This window comes from Fukomys damarensis, unplaced genomic scaffold (assembly GCF_012274545.1).
Source record: "Fukomys damarensis isolate Sample0158 unplaced genomic scaffold, DMR_v1.0_HiC HiC_scaffold_30, whole genome shotgun sequence".
In the NCBI taxonomy this organism is placed as follows: domain Eukaryota; kingdom Metazoa; phylum Chordata; class Mammalia; order Rodentia; family Bathyergidae; genus Fukomys; species Fukomys damarensis.
This window is the reverse complement of record NW_022900942.1, coordinates 21,916,239-21,931,580: the sequence shown is the minus strand read 5'-3', so window position 1 is coordinate 21,931,580 and position 15,342 is coordinate 21,916,239. Positions and strand designations below refer to the sequence as shown.

Genomic DNA, 15,342 nt, shown 5'->3' with positions numbered 1-15,342 from the left:
TGCAGCTTAACTGTCATCTGCCATTTACCAGCAAGCTTTTGACATCAGTCTGGAAGCAATTTATTTATTATGCTCTCTGTGTAGTCAAAGCTTTCTGCTAATGTTCATCTGTATTTGCAGTCACTTCCCAGTACTAGCATCACCGCCTCAGGTCCACCTCAGATGAGTAGGCATGAGCTTCACATAAGAAGCACCTACCTTGATTCTTCACCTTTCCAGTTCACAATTGGGCTTAGGCACCTATGAGAATCTAATGCAGCCACTAATCCGACAGGAGCTTTCACTCCAGTGGTAACTTGAGATTTAGGGTGCAGCTGTAGGCACAGTAACTCCACAACTTATGAACATTCAGTTTGCAGACCCTCACAGATATGGGGTACATAACTGGGCATAGGATTACAAATACTTGTAGCTATGAACAAATCAAGAAAGTAGATCATCTGTCTGCTGGACACTGTCTCAGTCATGCTGCTGTGTGCTCTGCTTATTTAGAAATAAATCCAACTTAAAACCCGGTCTCCAAAAGAGTATTTCAAAACATTAAAGTAAGAAAGCAAACATATTTAGTCACATTGCTTTTATTACATTTAAAAATAATTTTTGTGGTAACACACCTATATTTCTTTTTTACACATATATTTCAATATAAAGGTTTTCCTTTCTCATGCTTTTACATTTCTGCTTATGTTTTTATGATGTTTATGCTGCGTTAATATTTAGCACATTATCACACAGATGTCTGTTGATGACTAGTGGCCCAAACAGTTTGGGAATCCGCTGACTTTGGCGACTTTAACTTTTTCTGGATTTGCTTTTAGTTCATTTTCAAGGTTAAGCTCCAAGTGCGCTTGCATATGCACAGCAAACAACTACTGCATACACTAACCCGGGAAAGCAAACCAATCCTTTCCAGTTCCGTATGCGGGGAAGCCTACTACCACCGGCACTCTCAGAGGAGAGGCACCGCTCCCACACCAGGCCCAGCACAGCAGCCCAAGCCACCGCCTCCAGCCAGCACAGGGGGTGGCCCCGCGGGGCTCAGGCGCCGCCCTGGGTCAGTCTCCGGACGCTCGGAGTCGGAGTCAGAGACGGCACAGACCAGCGCAATCCGACTGTCCTGAGTCACCTGCGGGAAGACTTGCCATAGATCGGGGCGGACAGGAATCATTCTCAGGGCAGAGGAAGCAGCCAAAGTCGCAGACTCAGGAATCTTCAGGTACTGGGCTGGGAGAAACCGGATCTTCAAGTTCACTGGGCAGAGAGCTAGGCCGGAAGAGTGGAAGAGGATAGGGGAAGGAAGGAGGGAGGCCGGGAGCCAGAGTGAGACAGAGAAGAGGGAGGAGGAAGAGGAGGGCGACGGCGGGAACTAACCAGTCCGAAACTCTGAGGGGATCGCCCAGCAACCTGCGCTGTCTCGGGCTGCACAAAGCGCGCAGACCCGCCCAGGGTCTCGAGCTCTGCCCGGAGTGGGGCGTGGTGTCCCCACCCTCCTCGGCTGACAGCTCTTCCGCGATTTGCCAGCAGAGGGGTGTGGAGGGTGAGGATGTCCTCGGGTTTGGTGCGCAGGACCGAAGGGCGGGAATTCTGCGGACACACACTGGAGGAAGCGCGGTGCCGCGGACCTGCATCTCCTGGATTTTCTGTAGAGCCTTGGGCGAGTTCCTGAGGTGCTGGGTCACTGCTACCTCCAGCACTAACTTCTGTCCCTTCTGCTTATGGGTTGTAACTTTCCTTCTACTCTTCCTTCCCTCCATTCCTGTTGTCCTCCCTCTAATACCCTCCCTTCTTTCCTTTCTTCTTTCTTTATTCTACATCGTTCACGTTTTTCTTCTTCATTGCTTCCTTTAAACTTGAAAAAAAAAATGCTTCACCAACTTCCTCCTTAGCAATTTCTCAGGCCATAGGTGCAGTGTGGTTCCTGTATTTACTTTAATTAGTTCCTGTCTTCCCAGCTACTCCTCAGGCCTTGATCTTCTCTCCCACTCATGTGCTGAGGGTGCCCGAGGCCAGAGTGGTTCCCTCTCCAGCGTCCCCAGTTTCCCTGCTGTGTGTGGATAATGCTATCTTCCAGGACCTCGCAGGCACAGCCTCCGAGTTCTCCCAGTATTTCCCTTTACTTTTACTACCTTCAGATTTTGGGACTCCCCCAGAATTGAGTGAGTTTCTCCTCCTGCACCCCTAACATCCATAGGCTCGGGGTAATTCCATAAAGTCACGTGGGTGGAATGTCCTGGAATCAGAATACAGATGATTTCTACCCTCCTGATCTACTCATCTTAGGTCTCACCTGTTTTTCCAAAGGTCCCTTGGCTGACGTGTTACACATTCGATGGGTATGGTATACATTTGAAATGGAATGTATCACCTTCCCCATTCCGATCTGGAGCCTCATGTAACCTTCCCACAGCTCACGCCCACCCTCAGTATGAATTTACCTAGGAGCCTTGGGACCATCCTTGCCACCTTCTGCTCCTCCTTTCTTCCAGATGTCACTGTGCCTAGAAACTCCAACCCCACGTGTGTGTTTCCTAGGCATCAGCTGTCACTGGTCCATGGTCCATGGTAGTGGTCTATCAGCCGATTCCTCTTCCTTGTTCCACACCGAATAGCAAGCCATGTCATTTTTCTGAAACCAACATACTCTTGTATTTGTTTCATAACCATATATGGAGCTGGGCATAGTGGTATATGCCTATAGTCCCAGTGCTCAAGAGTCTGAGGCAGGAGGATCAATACAAGTTCAAAGCCAGGTCAGAACACATGGTGAATTCAAGACAAGCCTAAATGAAGTATGTGTCAGGACCCTGACTCAAAACCAACCAACCTGACTCTACCTGTCCAGCCAGGCCCATATATGGCTTTTCCAGGCCATAGTTTAAATTTAAACTCCTAAATTTGGTATAAGAAGCCCACTTTTTTCTCCCTTCCACCCATCTCGTAGGAAAGCACTGCCAGTCTTCTTGTACCTGCTAATCCTTCAGCCTCAAACTCCCCCCATTCACCACCCACAGAATGTCTGCCTAATCTGTGAGAGCAGCTTTGAATACATTCAGTGTTGGACCTTTGTATGGGGTGGTGGTAGGAGTGTGGCATTCAAGGCTCCCAGGAGGAAAATGATCACACAGACTTAGAAGCAAAAGGCTTGCTTTTGAGGCTGAATCCATCACTTTTCCTGGAGTCCTGTGGACAGTATTTGATTGTCATTGTTCATCTGTGAAAGGAAAACTAGCTTAACCCCAAATCATTTAATTGGCTGGAAATAAGACTTGCCTGTGTTTTGTGACAGTCAAATGTGGCAATTGCACCTAAAAATATTATTTTATATTATATTGATACCGATTTATTTTTAGATGTATTGGACAAGTTCCATTTTGTTTAAATCTCCATCCTTCGCAAAAGCTTTTGATACCAATTTCTTTTTAGGTGTATTGAACAGGATTCATTTTGTTTATTGCCCCCTTTCCAAAAGCCTTAATGTATAAATGAGATTGAAGCTCCAAGGAAACAGGGGCTTGTGTCAGTTGTGGAAGAGCATCCATATGTATGCCAGTGTGTGTGTGTGTTTGCTGTCAGGCAGAGGTGAGTGGGAAATACTATGCTATTGACCAGTCCCTGGATGTTAACCAGGAATGCAGGTGAGGCTGTGAGAAGAGGAAGAGGAAGGACAGAAGAAACCAAAGGGAGGAGTTTGGAGTGTAAAGTTGAAATTGATGCAAGCCTTTGCTTCATTCTTTTTGTCTACTTATATAAGATGATGAAATATATGTATGCAAATCCATACCTATATACACACACACACACACACGCACATTCAACCACCAATGCAAGTCCACGACTGTTTCACCTTGAGTCCTATGCTAAGGTAGGATCAGATCCAGACTTATATATCTCTTTGTCACATCTAATTTACCTAATTCTCTCCTTCTTTGGGTTTCTTCGGTGCCAGCTTCTGGGGCTCAAATTTTAAGAAGTTTGAATACTACTTTTTGACTTAGAGTTTCTGTCTCAAGCATAGGATATGGGGTTGGAAGACTTGCCCAGGGGAGAAAACATCAGTCTTCCAACAGCTGAGGTACATTTTGTGACATGGGGACAATGGAGAACTCTGACGTCTGGTTATGTAATAATTATCCGTTAGTTATATACATATGCTATTTTGTAAAGTGGGTCACCATTGTATTTTCCTGGTTGAAAATGTAGCACTTCTAGTTTTTCAAATATTAAGGAATTTGTGTTGGTTTCGATTGCTGATTTTTGATTACAGCATTCCCTCTCTATGTTCTAAGGTGTAACTGAGTTTAAAAAAAAATAGAGCTATTGTGTTTTTAAAAAATGCCTTAGGAGAGAACTTTAAGCAAAGCATTTAATGCTGTGGATGACAATAGTTGTTTTTCCCAAGTTCTGCGTGCTCAGCTGCTCTTTTTTCTTGTGCCTCTGAGATATAATTAAGGCCTTCAAGACCTCTTCCAATGGAACAGTATTTCACACTGCTGTAGGAGGCATTTTGTAGTCCACTGGGAAACTGGAAGAATGATCATCAGCTCATAAAAGGACTTGTGTATATAGAAATGAACGTATGCACGATGATTCTTATCGCTTGGTGGAGTTTGGGGTAGTTTTTTGATTATTTGCTGATTTTCCAACCTGGGGCATGGTTTAAAAATGTTTCAATTAAAGATATATACGTATGTGAAAAAATGATGACATAATAGAAGAAACAGTTTATTAGGGTCATGAGATTGTGTGTAATGCTTTGTTTTTTTATTTTCCAAACCATTCTTAACTAGAAGAGCAAAGAGGCTCAAGGAAAATAATATTTTGTGGCATAAGAGACCACATAAATGTGGGGTTAGTAGAAATAAAAAACAAATTAGGGCAAGATATAATAATTTGCTAAAATTATAGTAATTATTAGTAGCACGCAATGACTTTTCTTCCCCTACAGGAAGGTGCTTCCCTAGTCTTCCACAGAAACTGGTTATAGGAGTCCTGTTTCATTTCAAAGAGTTGGTTAGCTCTGGAAAGTAAAACTGGGCAGAAACGTTTAAAAATATTTACATCTCAAAGGGAGAAAACCTAACCAACATTTACAAACTTTCCTTTCCTTTTTTTTTTTTTTAAATTTCAAAGGGAGAAAACCTAACCAACATTTACAAACTTTCCTTTCCTTTTTTTTTTTTAAATGAATGCTTTAAGAAAAGCTAGATTAAGGCCTAGAGGCAAAGAGTAACCTGTTTAGTCTGCACAAATTTCAAATTTAGCCTTATTACTATTTAGTCAAGCTCAAGAAAGCATTAAGGTCATTCTGGCCATGACTGATTCAAAATCAGTACATCTCATTCAAAGTGTTCACCCAAATGCTCAAGCTTTGGGCTTAATACTTGATATCTATCTATCTATGTTTATATTTTATACATATGTATGTATATATGTGTGTGTATATATATATGTGTGTGTGTATACATATATATATATAGGTATGTTTATTTTTTTATTTTTATTTTTTCAGCTTTAATGAGTTTATTGATACATTTTAGGGATGCAGTACAGTTACATTCATTGTTGGGATCTGGTAACTTTGCATGACAGGTCTTGATTCTCATTTTTTCCCCTTACCCCTGCCCTCCCTTTACCCCTTTCTCCCCTCCCCATCTACAAACACTTTAGGTATGTTTATATAAAAGACTTCAGCTCCCACCACCCAGTTTCAGCAACTCCTGTGGAAAATACTGCAAAATTTTTGCACTCCCAGTAGTTGTGTGTTAGATCAGGCTATTCTAAATACGTCCAGCCATTTTCACATGAAATGATGACAGAAATGCAGTTTTGGGACTGGGGATTTAGCTCAGTGGTTCTGCCACCTGCCTCACACGTGCAAGGTCCAGCGTTTGATCCCTAGTACAAAAAAAAAATGCAGTTTTTATTTATTTACAAGGGATTATTTATGACTCTGAAAAGGTTCTTTTTAAATTATGTTAGAGACATCAGGGAGAACCAGCAACAACTGGGAGATTTCATGTAATGAGTAAGAATTCAGTTTCTGGAGTTGATTCGGGTTTTTAATGACTCCTTGAGAGCTCTGGAAGCCGCTGCAACACCCTGATTTGGTTCCTCATCCCCAAGTGAGGTAATGAGTGTGCTGGCCTCATGCTATTCTCGGTATGATTAAGGTGAGAATGGGAGACACTGAGTACAGTGCCTGCCAAGAAGCCATGTTGGCCCTTGTTACACTGGCAGGGCATCCACCCAGTACTGGAGGGTGTCTGCACCCCTATTTTGAACAGTGGTTCCAGTCGTAGAACACCGTTTGGTTATTTTGTGAAAAAATAAAAATAACAAGTGTTCTAGTTTCCTACTGATGCTGTACAACTTCCCCACAGATTTAGTGGCTGCAAACAATGCAGTTTTGTTATCTTATAGTTCTGGAGGTCATAAATTCCAAATATTATGGCAGAGATATGTTTTTCTCTGTAGAGATATGTTTTTCATTAGTGCAGTGGTGGTGAACCTATGGCACATGTGTCGCAGTGGGCTGTTTGTAGCATTGAAAGCTCTAAAAGTTTTGCTATCACAGCTCTAGGGGAATCTATTTCCTTTCCTTTTCCAGCTTCTAGTGGTGGCCACAGTCCTTGATCCATGGCCTGGACTCACTCTGACCTCAGCTTCTGTCTTCGTATCTTCATGTACTCAGATAATCCTGATCCTCTTGCCTTCCTCTAGTAAGAACTCTTGTGATTCTTCTAAACTCATGGACAATGGTTATATCCAAAATCCTTAACTCACACACACTTACAGAGTCTCTATTGCGATTGAGAAGAGGCAGTCACAGGGCTCAGGCGTTTGGTGCAGATGCTCTGGGGCACAGTCATCTCATCTGGCACACCTGGTGACTGTGACTGCAGGAGGGTTGTTGATGTGATTCCCTATTGTGCTTTCATCCAGACCTTACCGGATGGATGATCTCTGTGAAGGAAATGGCACCTTTGCCATCAGCTTATTAAAAATGCTGGGTGAAGAAGACAACTCACAAAATGTGTTCATATGCCCACTAAGCATCTCCTCCTCCCTGGCCATGGTCTTCCTGGGGGCAAAAGGAAACACTGCTGCCCAGATGTCCCAGGTACGCCTACCTGCTCCCCCCGCCCCCCACAAAAGAGAATAAACACAGCTTTCTCTTCTGCTTCCATGAAGCAAGTCTTTCCATACTGCCTTAGTTACTTGTTTCTCATTGCTGAGACAAAATACCCAACATGCAAAGCTAAAAGGGAAAATGTTTATTTGGCTTACAGTTTGTAGAGGTTTTGGTCCATAATTGACTGGCTCCAAAACAGGGTGGCAGAGGGGCAACAGTTCATGACAGAGGAAGATAGCAAAAGCACCAAGGGGCTTTAACAGAGTCTTTCTGCCCCTTTCATCTTATTCAGACTATTTAGGGTGGGTGGCATGCACATCCTTATCCTCATGCTCTTAGTCCTAGCCCCACCAAGAAGCAATCGCACACCCTAGCTTCACTCACCTCTGAGAAAGCATGAGGCTATGAGGGGGTCATTTGAACACAAGCCATGCTGCTATCACTGTAGATCAGGAAGAGGCCATTCTGAAAATGTTGACGTGGCAGAAGGTGACTTGTGCTATGTAGGGCATCTCCGCTAATGTTTATGGGGGAAATGAAGCCATAAGGTTATTTTCTCACCTTTTGGTGAAATCATACCTTTGATATATAAAGGAAACTATGATTTTGCCCCGCATAAAAGCCAAAAAATATGTTTTAAATAGAAGTGCAGCTTTGTAAATGAACTTTTTAATGGGTTATTTTTAGTATATGATTATGCATATGTAGATGAAAATGTGACATAAATGTGGGTTTAGAATTTTCTGGACTTACTTAGAGAAAATCTATAACTGGCTCATTTTAAATGTTTATGTTTAAATGTATACCCTTTTCCTCAAATGAGGTGGTAGGTAGCATTTCAGGACACTTCTTTGACCATCTGCGGAATGGATCCCAGAAAATTTCCACAGAGGCATCATTTTACCACTAGCATTGGGATGTGTGGATAACATGCTGCACATCCAGGATCTCAACTGAGATCCCCTGTGGTTGTTTCAGGGAGGCTTCCAACTGGAGTAATTAAGAGGCACAGAAAAAATCTTATTTCTCACCTTGACCTGAATCATAATCTAGTTTGGAAAATTATGAAATTACAGAGGAATAATCTTTATTTTTATTTCTGATGTTTTTTGCACTGCCAGAATCTTATTAGATTCAGCCCAACTACCTGTTTTTCTGTTCTGCCTTCCATGTAAGTTATTGCAGATTGCCATAAAAAATCTGCTAGACCAATGTTTCCCACCCAGGCCAGCAGTTTCCTTCTATAGAGGTGCAGTATTTGGTTAAGACTGGAGTTTTAGATCTCATAACTAAGAGGTGCTGCTGCCCTCTAGTGGGAAGAGGCCAGACATGCTGCAAAACATCCTAAAGAGCAAGGATGATTCAATTAACAAGGAACCGTCAGGCCCAAAGTGTCCGTCCCTAGTGCCAAGGTTGAAGAGACATCTGCTTTTCTTTTCTTTTCTTTCTTTTTAAAGTTCTTGAGGATAGCCATTCTTTCTGAATGTAATTATTTTGTATTGCAAATGTATATAATTATCATATGAAAAGATTGGTTGGAATGCTACCAAGGTGAGAAAAGTATTACACATAATTAAAGAGGACAATTGAACCAATCTTCCTTTAAGACGGAAACTCATGTGACTTGTGGTCCACATATTTGTTTGGAAATAGCTTTCTGGGGAAGTTGGCCATGTTTAAAGCACATGCTGATTACTCCTCCCAGGCACTTTGTTTGAACAGAGATGGAGATGTTCATGAAGGTTTCCAGTCTCTTCTCACTGAAGTTAACAAAGTTGGCACTAAGTACCAACTGAGAACGGCCAGCAGACTCTTTGGAGAAGAAACATGTGATTTCCTCCCAGTAAGTAGTACTTACTCACTGATGAGCAGTTTGCAAATAAGATAGAAAGCCCAGAAGAGTAGAGAACGAAGCACAATTTAATCACCATTAGCGTGTGCTTAGAATTACCCTTCTGCATTATAGTTTTGACTTTTATGCTTGCTTCTGATTTGTGCTCTTGGTAAGCTGTTTGTGATCCATCCCTCTCTGAAATCAAAGTCAATGTGCCCTTCCTCCTGCACCTAGATCTTTTCTCCCCCTCCATCCCCTATGCCCAAGCACATCATTTAAAGTGTTTACAGAGTTTCTCTCTATTATCACCTCTACTTGTTGGGCTGGTTCTTGCTGTGGCAGCCTTTCAAAGGCTCTTACATTTGCTTCTTCTTCTGAATCACCACTGGTACTTGGTTTCAGATCAACTGTATCTTTCACATTATTATAAGTTGTTCCAAACTGGTCTGCCCAAGACCTGCCTGGCCCTTCTTTTGGCCTCATAAATCTCACCATTGACAGAATGGCCTTAAACAATAATAGTGTGTATGTGTGTCTTAAAGGGCAAGATGACCTCTCCAAGCATGTGTGATAGAAGCATATTATGAGGAAAGAAAATTGTGGGATTTTCCTAGTTGTGGGAACCTTTGCCAGAGAGGGCCAAACCCAGTGTTGTGTTTGTAGACTTTTAAGGAATCCTGTAAGAAGTTCTATCAGGCAGAGATGGAGGAGCTGTCCTTTGCTAAAGATGCTGAAGAGTGCAGGAAACACATCAACGACTGGGTGACAGAAGAGACTGAAGGTAAGAAATTTTAATTTAGGTGGATTTGGTATTGCCGTGGAAACAGAGGCTGAGTGGAGCTGGGCTGTGAATTTTATGGCATCGCACCCTGTGGCTGTGAACACTGGTACTGGAGGACTCTTTCTGGGCTTGTTAAGGTTTCAGGCCAGCAACAAAATTATTTGTTATTTTTCATGGGATTACCAGATCACAAAGTAGTGATTTTTTAAAAAATTAAACCATTAGGACCTCAAACTCTCTTCCCACTGGACTCTGTTGGAAAATTTTGTGAATCTACTTCAGATTCTGAATGTGTCACTAAGCTGGAGACTGTAGTATCCCTTGTCCAGACCACATTCCATCCCAGCAGGAATAGACTTTCCAGTTCCTGACTTGATTGAGGAGAAAAAGAACGGGATGTGGTGGTTCATGCCTGCAATCTAAGTACATGGAAAGCTGAGGTAGGAGGATCGCCATGAATTCGAGGCCAGCCTGAATGACATAGTGAGACCCTGTCTCAAAACTAACAAATGAACAAACAAAACCCAAGCAAACCAGGAGAAGAAGAGGGCATACCTATAAACAGGCTAACTACCTAACAAGAAGTTTAAAGACTTCTTAAATGTGGGAGAATTAGATCACATATTTTTTTAGGTGCCAATCTAGCACTCAGTGTTTATGACACACCACACCACTGTGTGCCAGCAGTAGCAATGCCCATAATTATGCTGACAGACAATGGCATAGTTGTTGTGGGAAGGGAACAGCCATTCACATTTTCGCATGCCATCTGTCCAGTGAGCCCTCCCTCCCTGTGGACCCAGTAGTCATAAGTGCCCTGAGAATTTCTCCACAACTAGCTCTCCCCTTATCTATCTATGTTGCCAATGCCGTTCCTTCTTTTGGCTTACCATGCAGTCATTTGGCAAGAATATTAAAGTTGAAAGGGACCTTGGGGATCATCTAGTTCCCTTTCTCATCAGACAACTCATTTTGGGTCCTTCTGTTCCATCTCCTTAGTTCCTCGCCCCCATTCACTCCTTTCAGTCATCCTGCCTTCTTCTTTCCCCCTCACAGGTCCAGGTCCCTATCTGTAAGGGGCTTCTCCTTATCTAAGTGAGAGCTGGAGACTGTAATGGAGCAGTGATTGTCAACCAGGAGTGCTGTGCCCTCCAAGTGACATTTGACAATGCTGAAGATGTTTTTGATTATCACAAATGAGGAAAGTCCCACTGGTTGCAGACCCTACAGCACACGAGGCAGACCGCCCAACAAAGAATTATCTGACTAAAATGTCAATAGTGGTAGAACTGAGATTTTATAGTGTCTGGGTTGACTCTTTTTTTCAGAATCAAGAATCTTAGCCATTTGCTACCTATGTGAACTTGGCAAGGAGGGAAATGTTCTCATCCTGAATTTCTACATCTATAAATTATGAAGACAAAACCGCAGTTGCCCTACTTACTTTAGGATCATTGTATAAGGACACATGATACACTGTGTGTGAAAGAAAGACTCCAATCTGTCTCTTAACCATACCTGGCCTTTACATATCAAGGAGATTGTAAAAGAATGTTTATTTCTCCCCAAATCACTGTAAATTTCTCTCTTATTTTTTACAGGTAAGATTTCAGAAATACTGGGTCCTGGGATAGTTGGCTCCCTGACTAAGCTGGTCCTTGTGAATGCTGTGTATTTCAGAGGAAAGTGGAATGAGCAATTTGACAAAAAGCACACAAGGGGAATGCCTTTTAAAACTGGCAAGGTAGGGAACATTTTCTGACATACTGCTACGTTCTTGATGCCATTAGCTGGGAAAAATGACGGATGGAAAAATAAATAATTTATTTCATATTATCTTGAATCTTAATCTTTTTCTGAATGAATTCAATGCCCCCTGTCTGTCTTTAATTAAAGGGAGGACAGAAACTAATTTTTTTTTTGTTTTGACAATTTACTTTCTCATCTTTGTTCAAGTTCTTCTGCCATCTCTCATCATATGACTTGGGTTGGAGGAAAATTTCTTCAAAGCCTTAGAATTATGTTGATAATAAGCTATCACTGTCTGTGGTTACTTAGACACCTCTTTGCAGTGTCAGTGAGAGCTGTGCTTATTTGTCACCTCAGAATTCAAGGATGTGCAATTCTGAGCTAAAATAGAGTGTTAGCAAATGTTAAGGCTAACTTTTAAAAGAGTTTTCTGCATTCCCTTTAAAATACAATAATGGCTGGGGTCAATAGTTGTTAGCTTGAAATTTGACTTCCATCAATTTGATAATAGCACCTTGTACAAAAATATTTAAGTTAAAAATATATTTGATGGAAGCTTTAAAAATGGCTGACCTTATACATCCTGTCAAGGTCCCCTCCCTGAGAAATCGAAGCCATAAAACCAATTACATACTGGGCACCTTTTCAGAATAAAAGTATAATTCCCTCTGGCTTTTATATCTTTTCTAATCAGATTCTTCAGCCTAAAGGCTGAATTTAGTTAATGCTCCTCTTAACTTGGAGAAATAATTTTTAATTATAAGGGCCATAGAAGTTCTCACCTATGAATCTCCTCAAGAAAGCAAACACAATTTCTTTTTAAAATAATGTAGAGTTTTATGTCCTTATACATTGAGCAATCTATTCTCTCTTACCTGGAAATTACATGATCTGAGGGAACAATAGCATATGTTACTCAATACTAAGATATGCTAATGAAGCCTATATCGAACAGCATAAATGCACAGCAATGATAATTATCTGATCCTTGTGTAGGAGTTATGTGACTCAGACATGCCTTGGTTTTAGGAAGTCGTGCTTGTTTTTCAGTAGTCTAATTTCATGTTTTTAATTAGGAGAAAAAAACTGTGCAGATGATGTTCAAGCATGCGCAGTTCAACATGGGCTATGTGGAAGAGGTGCATACACAGGTCTTGGAGATCCCCTACGAAGAGGAGGAGCTGACTATGGACATTCTGCTTCCTGATGACGGCACTGATCTTGTTGTGGTGAGCCTTGGGCAATGAGACTGAGCACTGTGGATTCCAGCTGAGATTATTTCTTTAAGTCCCTCTACTCCATGGCTTTGGGGAGTTTCCAGTTGTGAATAATTACAAGTAGTACTGCATAAACACCAGTGCATGTCTTTTGGTGAACATGTATATGCATTTCTGTTAAATGTCTAGGTAGGACTGGACAAATTTTGAGGAAACTAAGAAGAGAGTGTTATAAAAATATAATAACATTCTTTATTTTGTTTTTTTTTTCCTCATTGAGTTTACTGGTAATTCTTAGGTATACTGTACAGTTACATTCATCATTGGGATCTTGTACCTTTACATGAAAGGTCTTGGTAACATTCTTTATTTTGAAGAGTGGTCTGGAAGAAGGATGGGAAATAATCCGGTCAATGTTTTTTAATATTAAAGTGCATATGAACACCTAGGCAATCTTATTATAAAGAAGATTTTGATTCAGGAGATTAAGGCTTGAGATTTTGTATTTCTAAGAAAATTCCCCATAAAACAGTTCATGCTGGTTCATGCATGAACTTTTAAAAAAAATGCACTTTTAAAAAAATTCTACATGTTTTAAATACATACTGAATATATTCCTTATGGGGAGTCGGTACATGTACACGTCACATTTTGAATAGCAAGGTCTATGGCACAAGTGGGGGATTTTCATTAGACAGAAGGAAAGAGAAGTCTTCTCATGATAGAAAAGAAAGAGTTCAGGAAAAGAGAAGGCAAACTTGTAAGGTGGGAAATGTAGGGTTACTGGTATACTGGTAAATCTTCACTCTGGGAGGTGAGGGAGGCCCTCATTTTCAAAGTTGACTGATTCCCATGGTGTAAATACTCCTACCGTTTCTGGCTCTAGGCTACCAAATATTTAACAATTTTCTGAGTTATCATTTGTACACCAATGGATAGGATGCTGAGTGTGAGAATGCTTGATTTCCTTGGCTTCTCTATGGAATCACAACACTATTGGCCTAAGTCAGAATCAGATCTATCATGGCCACGTGAGAGGGAATTTAAAAGTCTAGTAGCGCCAAAGTTAAGGCAGCTTTCGTTGGAGGGGCTCCCGCGCCTCAGCACTAGTTGGTAAAGAGCTGGGGAAGTGCAACTGGAGGGCCCTTCTCACTCCTCTCTTTCCTCTTTGTGGATAAGTAGGATGAGTGATAAGACTTAGAGGATTTGAAGTTAACTGCAGGCCAGATAGAGGGCAAATAAGGCTGCCAGGTGAAACAGTCCTGTTGAATTCTTCATTTCTTTTTTTTTCTTTTTTTGTGGTACTGGGGCTTGAACTCGGATCCTTGGGCTTGCAAGGCAGGCCACCAAATCTTCATTTCTGATTTCCTCCTAGAAGCCATGTCTCCTTTCATGTTCAGATAAGATGCTTCCCACCTCTTTCACCCTGAAAGAATCGTCTCTGATCCAGCCCTGAATAGCTCCCTGATGGGCTTAGAATCAGAACTCCCAGTCATATTTGTCTTTGTTTTATTAATCTCTCAAATTCACAGCTATATGATTGCATGGATATTAATATGATCCATTAGTTGCATTTTTCTAAAATGTTAATTTTTAAAAATTAATATCTGAAACAACTTTGGTATAGATTGTCCCCATTGTTTTCTAGCTCTTTTACTCTTGTGTGTAAAAAGTGGGGATAAGATGAAAATTGGGCGTGTTTGGAGTGTTTCTAATAAGAATATCTGTAGGTTTTCTTGGACAAGAACTCATCCTCTAGTTCCATATCATGCGAAGAGGGTTATAAGTGGGTGGTAGGCAGATTTTAAGATTTGACCTTTTACTCTTCCAGGTGGAGAAAGCACTTACATACGAGAAGTTCACATCCTGGACAAATCCAGAAAACATGAAGAAAAGCAAAGTTCAAGTATTCCTTCCCAGATTAAAGCTGGAGGAGAGTTATGATTTGGAAGCTTTTCTCCGACGTTCAGGAATGACCGATGCTTTTGAGGAGACCAAGGCTGACTTTTCCGGAATGTCAACTAAAAAGAACGTGCCGCTGTCCAAGGTTGCCCACAAGTGCTTTGTGGAGGTTAATGAGGAAGGCACAGAGGCGGCTGCGACCACTGCAGTGGTCCGGAATACCCGCAGTGCCAGGATAGAACCACAGTTCTGTGCAGACCGCCCTTTCCTTTTCTTCATCAGACACCACAGCACCAACAGCATCTTGTTCTGTGGCAGGTTTTCTTCTCCATGAAGGGGTTCTGTTGCTGCACAAGCCCTTTTTTCCCTTCTGCCTACTTTGCCTTCATTAAAATTCTACTATTTAGGATACATATATGTGACAAAATATAAAACATTAACATGTACCACAAAAGTCTGAGCAACAGTTACCCGGAAGGAGGACTGGGGACCCCTCCGAAGTGCAGGAGTGTTCTAGTTCTTAATCTACAGAGTGATTCCATAGGCAGTTGCTTTTTAATAATGAATTGAGCTATATAATTTCTGTTTTATAATTTTTCATGGTTTATTTCAAAATGAAAATGTTAATATAAAAAAGTAAAATTCCGGGCCAGGGATTTAGCTCAGCTTGCCTTGCAAGCCCAAGGACCCGCGTTCAATCCCTGGTACCACACCAAAAAAAAAAAAA

General features: G+C 41.5%; 1 protein-coding gene across 2 annotated transcripts; it reads left to right on the top strand.

The window, feature by feature from the left end:
• The first annotated feature begins 1,018 nt into the window (after positions 1 to 1,018).
• Positions 1,019 to 15,252, top strand: LOC104856185 (serpin B8). Of its 2 annotated transcripts, XM_010615411.3 has the most exons (7): positions 1,019 to 1,216; positions 6,943 to 7,120; positions 8,838 to 8,975; positions 9,630 to 9,747; positions 11,349 to 11,491; positions 12,573 to 12,725; positions 14,545 to 15,252. In XM_010615411.3, exons 2-7 carry the CDS (start codon positions 6,953 to 6,955, stop codon positions 14,947 to 14,949), a joined length of 1,125 nt encoding a protein of 374 aa, XP_010613713.1. In that variant the 5' UTR covers positions 1,019 to 1,216; positions 6,943 to 6,952; the 3' UTR covers positions 14,950 to 15,252. The 2 variants fall into 2 exon arrangements, with proteins under 2 accessions (XP_010613713.1, XP_010613714.1); XM_010615412.3 differs by lacking the exons at positions 1,019 to 1,216; positions 6,943 to 7,120; positions 8,838 to 8,975 and having other exon boundaries at positions 9,670 to 9,747; positions 11,428 to 11,491.
• Positions 15,253 to 15,342: the final 90 nt, after the last annotated feature.

Coding starts and splice junctions, on each gene's coding strand:
- LOC104856185 (XM_010615411.3), top strand. CDS start 6,953: ATGGATGATCTCTGTGAAGGAAATGGCACCTTTGCCATCAGCTTATTA. Junction 7,121..8,837: donor CTGCTGCCCAGATGTCCCAG/GTACGCCTACCT, acceptor TACTCCTCCCAG/GCACTTTGTTTGAACAGAGA. Junction 8,976..9,629: donor AAACATGTGATTTCCTCCCA/GTAAGTAGTACT, acceptor TTGTGTTTGTAG/ACTTTTAAGGAATCCTGTAA.